This window comes from Petaurus breviceps, unplaced genomic scaffold (genome assembly GCF_028583685.1).
Source record: "Petaurus breviceps papuanus isolate PSGF00001 unplaced genomic scaffold, PetGlider_PUasm1.0 91041, whole genome shotgun sequence".
NCBI classification, from domain to species: Eukaryota; Metazoa; Chordata; class Mammalia; order Diprotodontia; family Petauridae; genus Petaurus; species Petaurus breviceps.
In genome coordinates, this window is record NW_027187400.1 from 7,520,485 (window position 1) to 7,528,786 (window position 8,302).

General features: G+C 50.1%; 1 protein-coding gene across 3 annotated transcripts in view; it reads right to left on the reverse strand.

Moving 5' to 3' along the window:
• The window catches only part of MACO1 (macoilin 1), an 81,452-nt gene extending 75,462 nt beyond the window's left edge, over positions 1-5,990 (reverse strand). For 2 of the 3 annotated variants that reach the window (XM_069079071.1, XM_069079070.1), the window contains exon 1: positions 5,833-5,988. In XM_069079071.1, the coding sequence (XP_068935172.1) occupies positions 5,833-5,912 (80 nt within the window). In that variant the 5' untranslated portion in view covers positions 5,913-5,988. Of the gene's footprint in view, positions 1-1,958; positions 2,024-5,832 lie in introns of all 3 variants that reach the window. The other variant, XM_069079072.1, reaches the window with a different exon arrangement.
• Between the last annotated feature and the right edge of the window lie 2,312 nt (positions 5,991-8,302).

An 8,302-nucleotide genomic window follows, 5' to 3' on the forward strand; every position in this document is an offset into this window, starting at 1 on the left:
ACACACACACACACACACACACACACACACACACACACACACACACAATTGATCATATAGACAACAGCCTGGAAAAGAGGGGAAAGAGAGGTGGCCCAGGAGAGAGTAGTTAAAGTCTTACCACTAGTTATATGACCCTGGGTAAGTGGCTTAACCTTTTCTCCTCCCCCTCCCCCCCTATAAATTACACGGGTCGATCTGCACTGGTAGAGAAAGGTCCTCATCAAAGTCAGAAGAATTCTAAACACTGATGAAATCATATGTTTGGTAAACAACAACAAAACATATCAATAAAAATAGATTGATCACAGGATCAGCACTGGAAGAGACCTTCAAGGTCATCTATCCTAACCCCCTCATTTTACAGACAAGTAAACTGAGGCTCAGAGAGCAAGTCACATGAATAGTAAGTAGAAGAGCTAGGAATGCAAGACAGATGCCCACTGATTCCAAAATGATGATTTCTTCCATATCATGTTATCTCTTTAAATTTCTCTCAGTTCTTCAATTTTAAGTTGACACAAAATTGGCTTCCTTTAAAAAATATATTTCTGAGTTTGAAGCAAACTCCTGGCATTCCCTCTAAACTGACCATGAGCTAGATCAGAATCAAGAGACAGTTTATTAACAGTTGCTAGACCAGTGGCAGAAGCTACTCAAAAGACCATTTTACCCCCAAATGGATTTTTAAGCAAGAGAAGAACCTACAAGTTTGGGGCTTTTTTTTTTCTTTTTATTTCTTGGAGGGCAACTGGGGTTAAGCAACTTGCCCAAGGTCACACAGGTAGTAAGTGTTAAGTGTCTGAAGCCGAATTTGAACTCAGATCCTCCTGACTCCAGGGCTGGTGCTCTATTCACTGTGCCACCTAGCCGCCCAGAACCTACAAGTTTTGATTATAGGTGTGCCAAAGCTTACAATGGCATCCACCTTTCTTAAAGACTAAGCCAAACAGGCTTGTAGGAAGCTTTGAAAGTTAAAACTATACACTGCTAGCTTGCTGCTGTAGCAATGATTGACACTCTGCTTGGAACCTTTTTTAAGACAACAGATGAGGCTCCTCTGTCAACACTGTGATTTCTGAATTCCTACATCACTAATCTGGACCTTGCACCATCCCCTCACTGACTCCATGTAAGGTAGAAAGAGGATAAAGTAATTGGGAAGTCTGCCCCCTGTTGGTTAGAATAGCAGTCAGGGTCAGATGTAAGCTGCTTTCTGGTGAGTGGAATAAAAGTTAACCTACAGTGGAGAACCAAATGGGCAACTGGAAATGGGAGGTGGGGTGGGGCAAACCTTACATATGAAATTTTATATTAAATATAAATTCTGATGCCTATTACAAATATTCACGAACCTTTGAATGTTATTTACAATAGAGGTTCTTAACATTTTTGTGTGTCCTGTGGAGTCCCTGGATAATGGTGAAGCCCATGGACTTCTCAGAATGAATGATGTTTTTAAAATGCATAGGATGGCAAAGGGAACCAATTATACTGAAATAAAGTTATCAAACAATTTTTTTAAAACAAGTTCATAGACTGCCCAGGTTAAGAGCCCTCGATTTACAATTAGCTTACTCTTACAATTTAGAACTGAAGCATTTGGACTCTGCTATAAATCTCCCTTTAAAAACTAGTATTAACCTAGAAGAGACTCATTGAAACTTTTAATCCTACTCCGCAGTTCACTCAGTAACACAAGGAAAAACAGAGGATCTCACTTGATATCTTCTAAAGGAAATAAAGTCCTTTTTATGTAGCACCTCATGAGACCCAACGAAGGTGCCAGAACACACATGAAGCAAATAAATGACAGATATAATTAAATGTTTCTGGGGAACTTTCAAAACTTGATGACTGAGGCTCATTAGTCTCCCAAGAGCTTTAGCATCAGTTACACAAGTAAGAGAATTCAAAGTCAAAAGAACCATCAGCAACATAGTAACAACACAACGGACCTTGAACAAGATGCAAGCACAACTTGAAACACAACAGAGCACGTGGAAACATCCTGGGACTCTACCTATAAATGGAAGATATTCCAATTCCACAATTAGTTTGTTTTCTCTAGTACACTTTATTCTCAACTCACCGCCTGGTAAGTTTTTCATATATTTCTTAATAACAAAGAGATCTGCTTTTTAGTCAACAATTGTGGTTTTCAACTTAAATTGAATATATACACTTAGTTTTACCAATTATTAAATGATCAAGAAATTTTTTTCTTTTTTATGGTTTTGGTTGAAATGATCTTGATTAGTCATCACATAAGGACATATTCTAGAATCCTTTGCTTTAATTATGCTCTTATATATATGTGGTTTTTAAAAAATGATGCAGGCACGTCAGCTACTTTAGAAAAGTCATCCCGTGTATGTGAACAATAACATGTATAAATGTGTACAGTGATGCTAAGACGTCCCAGGTGTCTTAGTCATCTCACATATTCCTGTAAGGCCCCTGGCTAGAAAAACACATGTTTAAGACACACTGAGGATGACTTAAGTAAATTTTCACTCATTAGAAATTCTCCACTTACTTTCCCAATAGGTTTCTTGACCAAACAGAACAAAAATGACTATTGTGTATGAATCCTTCTGAGGGCCTAGGATTTTAAATGATAAACACTGAAACTGACATGAACCTGTAGTTTCCTCTGAGCCCAGAAAGACCTTTAAGTTATTGTTGCTTGGAATGGGGGAAGAAGGGGTGGAAGGACAAAAGAAGACACAAGATTTGGGGGCAATGGCTCCAATAAGGGTCTTTTTCCCTTGGTGCAAGATTGCAAGAAAAACTTTCTTTGTAATGTTAAAATTGTTTTACTAATTAAATTCAAACAAGAAAGTGTCTACAGTGAGCAAAGCACAGACTAACAGTAGCCCCAAAGGAGCCTGGATCAGGTCCAGTGTGCCTGACTTTTTGCAGCAGCTTTTCCCTCAGTACCCAAGTGGAACAGAAAAAGAAAGTGGACTGGGACCCCCCTTCCCCCCATCCCAGAGATTGCTATGGGGCTGAGGAGCCTTGGCCCCTATGAATTAGGCCAGGAAAGACTAAAGGCGCTGCCTACCACACCATCTTTTCTCCACAATGAAAAGCTTATCCACTTAGAGTTCTGAGAAATCAGAAGCCCTCTATTAGGAAGACTATCTCTGTATGGAGGGTGAAGATTCCCAGGGAGGAAAGGGTGTGTCTGTGTGTATATGGGGGAGGGGGCTCTGTGGGGAAAGGAGGAGGGATGGTGCAGGAAGACCCTTCCCCTTCAGGAAGCAGGTGTCTGTGTGCAGACCTACTCTGTGAGAAAATGGGTGTCTTCTGGAGAAATTTCCTCTGGAAGGGTAACTCTGCAGGGAAGATGATGTGGAAAAGAGGGTATCAAGAAGAGAGTTCTCTTTTGGGGGCCTCCTGAAAAAGGGTTTGCTTCTATGAAGAAAGCGGTACCTTGTGTTTAGGTTGTCCTAAGTGTTGAGGTATCTCGAGTAAAGAAGTATCTGGAAGGCTATGTAAAAGCACATGGCCCTGGATGGAGGCCTCCTATGAAGATGGGGTGTTACCTTGGTGGCAGCTTTCCTAAGAGGAGGGGAATGTCTGGGGAGCTATGAGAAAGGAAATGTCTTTATGTGAGGGGCCTCCTGTGAGAAAAGGGGTATTATCTTGTGAGGGGCATCTCCTGATAAGATGGGAGTATGGAAGGAGTTCCTATTATAAAAAGAATTATCTCGAGTGAATAATAAATAATAACCTATGGAGGAGGGTGTCTAGGTAGGTTGCCTTCCAGGGGAATCTCCTGTCAGAATGATTTTTTTATATAATGGGTGCTGTCTTGAAGCAGACCTTTAAGGAAGCAAGTTCTAGGCCTGTGGGTTGTTTTGTGGGGGTCATCTCCTACGAGCAAGGGGATGGCCAAGTCTGAGGAAGCTGTGTGTAGGAGGCCTCCTTTGAGAAAGTTGGTATCTATGTAGATGGAGGTATGCCACAGAGGCATCACCTGTGCACAAGGAGGGATCCAGGTGAAGGAGTTATCTCATGGCAGACCCCCCTGTGAGAAAAAGGGGAGGATTATGGGTGAGAGATGGGGTGCCTATATGTAAAGAGGTTGTCTTGAGAGTCCATCCTCCTCAAGGGAGTATCTAGATACGTATAATCTGTCTGATGGGGAGGGGCCTCTCCTATGAAGGAGACATCCAGGTGTATAGAGACTGTCTTTTGCCTGTGTCCCTGTGAGGAAGGAATTATACAAGTGTGTGGAGGTTGTTTTGTGGGGAACCTCTCATGTAAGGAAGGGCAAGTGTGTAAAGCTATCTTATTGAAGGGCATCCTGTGAATAAGTAGGTGTCTTTTATAAGGGTGCTTTAGGGGGTACCTCCAGGGAAGAAAGAGATGACAGTATAAGGCCTATTTTATGGGGAATATATCCTGTGACTAAAGGGGTATCTGTTTGGAAGGTTGTCTTCTAGGTGATTTTTTGTTGTTGAGGATTGGGATGTGTGTATGAGGTTTATTTGTTTGTTTTTTGTGGGGGGGAGCAGTCACTTGTGATGAAGAAAGTATCTTTGGGCAGTCTCCTGTGAGGATGAGGGTTTCTATATGTGGGGAGGTTTATCTTTTGGGAGGGGGGTCTCCTGGGAGTATCTCTATGTGGGCGGCTGTTTGTATGTAGGTGGTATCATGGGGGTCTCTTAAGACATCTGTGTCCATATGTCAAGGGAATTGGGGGGGTGTCTCTCGTGAAGATGGTGGTTGGCAGAGTCTGTAACATAGGGGCTATCTTTAGGTGTCTTGTGAAGATGGGTGGGTCTGGTCTGTGTGTCTGTGAGTGAGTTTCCACAGCCATGTGTTCAGGGTGGGAGCTGGTCTGTGAGTAGGTCTTGGTCTTTGTGTGTCCAAGGTATGGGGGTGGTCTGTGAATGGGTCTCCCCTGACCACCTGTGTCTGTGGGAATGTTCTGTGAGTAGGTCCTGGTCTGTGTGTGCTTGGGCAGTATGGTTATCTGTGAATGGCTCTCCGGAATCCTTGTGTCTGGGGGAGATGGGTGTCTGTGAGTGGGTCTCACTCCTCTGTGTGTGTGAGTGGGTCCTGGTCTGGGAAGGGGGGAGATGTCTATGAGTGTGTCTCTCTTGCCCATATGTGTATGTCTCGGGGGTGGTAGTATCTGTGAGTAGGTCCCCCTCCCATGTGTGTCTGGGATGGAGTGGTCTGTGAATGGATCTTCCCCCCTGTGTGTATGTCTGGGGTGAGGGGCTGTGAATGGGTCTACCTTGCCTGTGTGTGGATGTGGATGTGTGTGTGTGTCTGAGGGGGTTGTCTGTGAGTGGTTCCCCCACCCATGTGTCTGGGGGGGTATCTTTAAGTGGGTCTCCTTTCGTCCTTGTCCACGTGTGTGTTGGGGTGGGGAAGGGGTCTGTTGATGAGTCTCCCTCACCCATGTGTGTGCCTGGGGGGGGAGTTCTGTGCGTGGCTCCCCTACCCGTGTGTCTGGGGAGCGGGGTTCTGTGCGTGGCTCCCCCGCCCCTGTGCCTGGAGGGGGTCTGTGCGTGGCTCCCCTGCCCGTGTGTCTGGGGTGGGGGGGATCTGTGCGTGGCTCCCCTCCTGGCGCCCCCCCCACCCCCGGGCTGCAGTCAGCGGCGGCAGCAGCAGCAGCGGCGGCGACGGCGGCGGCAGCATTAGCCCCGCTGGCCACCCGGCCCGGCCGGCCCCGCCCCGCCTCCACAGACCAGGCCGGGCGGCGGACGGCCCTGGGCCGTCCGGAAAGCCCCCTACGGGCGGCGGGCGGCGGGCGTGCGGCCTAGTGGGGCCGGGCTTACATAACGGGGCCGGGGCGGGCCGGGGCCTCACCTGCCGTAGATGCCCTCGGTGATCCGGTTCCGCTTTAGGGGGCGGCGGAGTTTGCTGCAGTCCGCGTTCCGCCGCTTCATCCTCCTCCCGCTGGGGGGCCGGGAGCCCGAGCCGCCGCCGCCGCCGCCGCCGCTGCCTCCTCCTCCTCCGCCTCCGCCGCCCGAGCTGAGCCCGAGCCGCCGCTCCCGGCGCCCGCCCGCCCCGCGCCGCCGCCGCCGCCGCTGCCGCCGCCTCCTCCTCAGCCGCCGCCGCCGCCTCTCCCAGCGCTCCGGGCCTGGACTCTACCCTGGGGCCGGTCACTGCCGCGGAGCCAGCCCCCAGGGGGGAGGGGGTGGGGACGGGGCCGGGGGCGGGGGCCGGGGAGGGGGGGCCGCGGAGCCTCCTCCGCCTTCGGAAACAAAGAAATGACAATTCCGGGGCCCGCCCGCCCCACGGCCAGCCGCCCTCCGGCCCCGCCTCCCCCGCCCCGACCGACGGCATGACCGACCAATCGAAGTCACGGCTACCGCTACCTCGGCCAATCCTAGAGCCTGCTGGGGCCCAGCCGAGTCTTAAGCCCGCCTCCTTGACGGACGGAAGAACGCGCCAATCACAATGGGGCCTGGAGCTGCGCCTAGACCAATCAACGAGAGTTTAAATAGGTGCTTATAAATAGGCCCTATAAATATAACATCTTAAAAGATGCTTTGTTGTGACGGTATATTACACTATATTATGTGAAATTATTATGCTATACTATATTATATTATATTTGTCATGTTGCATTGTATATCGTATTGGGAAGCTTCTGCAATCTAGCATCCCGCAAGGAGCTGCATGTGACGAGGGGCCCCAAGCCACGGCAGGATGATCGCTCGCCGCGGTCGCCGCGCTAGCCGCAGCCGCTTCATTATATAAGGGTCTCGCATTCTGGCCCTCCTTCCCGCCCCCACCCACCCCCCGCGGGGAACACCCGGACTGCAGCCGCGCGAGCCCTCTCCGCAGCCCCCAAAGCGCCAGGCCTCGCCGGCAACGTCAGCGTCAGCACCGGGGACGAATGACAAAGCAAAGCCTGCCCTCGAAACCACCCGCCCCGCCCCCGCCTCCCGCGACAGGGTGACAGGCCGTAGGCCAATGGGAGGCGGGGGCGGGGCCACTGAGCTCCCCAGCTCCAGCGAGCGTCCTCAGGCCGGGAGAGGGCGGGGCGGGGCGGGGTCGGGCTGGAGGCGGGTAGCTGGACTTGCGCGGCAGGGAGGGGCGCAACCCAGACCTGGGCTCCACGTCTACAGGTCGAGCTAGGGGAGTGGGGGGGGAGGGGGAAATCGGGCGGGGCCTGCGGCGTGTACGCATCTGCCGGGCAGGGTGCGTGTCTGCGTGAGCCCGGCGGGGCGCGGAGAGTGCGCTGCTACTGGTTATGGGTTAGCGTCCTGTGAGGCCGCCTCCTCTTACAGATGGGGAAACTGAGGCCAGGAGATCTGAATATGTGTGCCTGTGTGACACCCACCCCTCTCCTTATACAGTGGGAGGAGGGGGCGGAGCATTTGGAACCCAGGCTCAAAGCCCATTTTTGTCACTTGCTACTTGTGACCTTGGACAAGTCGATGAGCCTCGGTTTCTTCATTAAGCATTTATCCTTTGATCTCCAAAATCCCTTCCAGCTCTAAATGTATGTGATCTGTAAGGATGGTTGAGGCTACCTGCTAAAGCCGAAAAAACCCCAGCGCTCACACACACACACACACACACACACACACACACGAGATCCAGACGGTTATGTCTGGATTTGTCATGGATCAAATGAGATCACGTATGAAAAATGCTATGCAAACCTTGAAGGGCTAGTTAGATGCAAGTTGTTAATGAGGTAGTGACAGCATATTCCCAGCCCAGAGCCTAGCACATAGTAGGCGCTCCATAAATACTGATCGACTATGTGTGTGAACTTCTGAATTTGAGGGCCAGCGTTCCCCTGAGGCCCGGAAAGAACTTGCCCATGGTCACAAAGCTAGATAAAAACCCTTCCTCTCCTCCCCCCTTCTAGCGCCTTCCCGCTCCCCCCAGAATAACCTCGAATTTGTTTTGTTTACATTTCTTATATGCTTTTATATGGGAGATAGAGCTTCGGAGTTCGGCCATCTGAGTCAGAGAATCTGGAGATGGCCTTGGGGCAGTCACTGTAAGAAGAGGCTGGATCGGATGGTCTCTGGGACCCCTTCCAGCAGAAGAGTCATTATATGTGCATGTAGTACTTTCTCTTCTCCTCCCTAAATTAAGTTCCTTGAAGGCAAGTACGGTTTTGTCTTTGTCTTTGTATCTTGGGCGCCTAGCCTGGAGCCTGACTGGTCTCACGCCCTGCAGTCCAGGACTCTGAACCCTACACCAGTGATCTTGCTTTTTGGAAAATCGCTTCTTCTCTGGACTTCCCTGTCACTTAGAGAAAATAGGTGGCTGGCCCCTAGACGAAGGCTAGGGGCCCTCCCAGCCCTGGCTT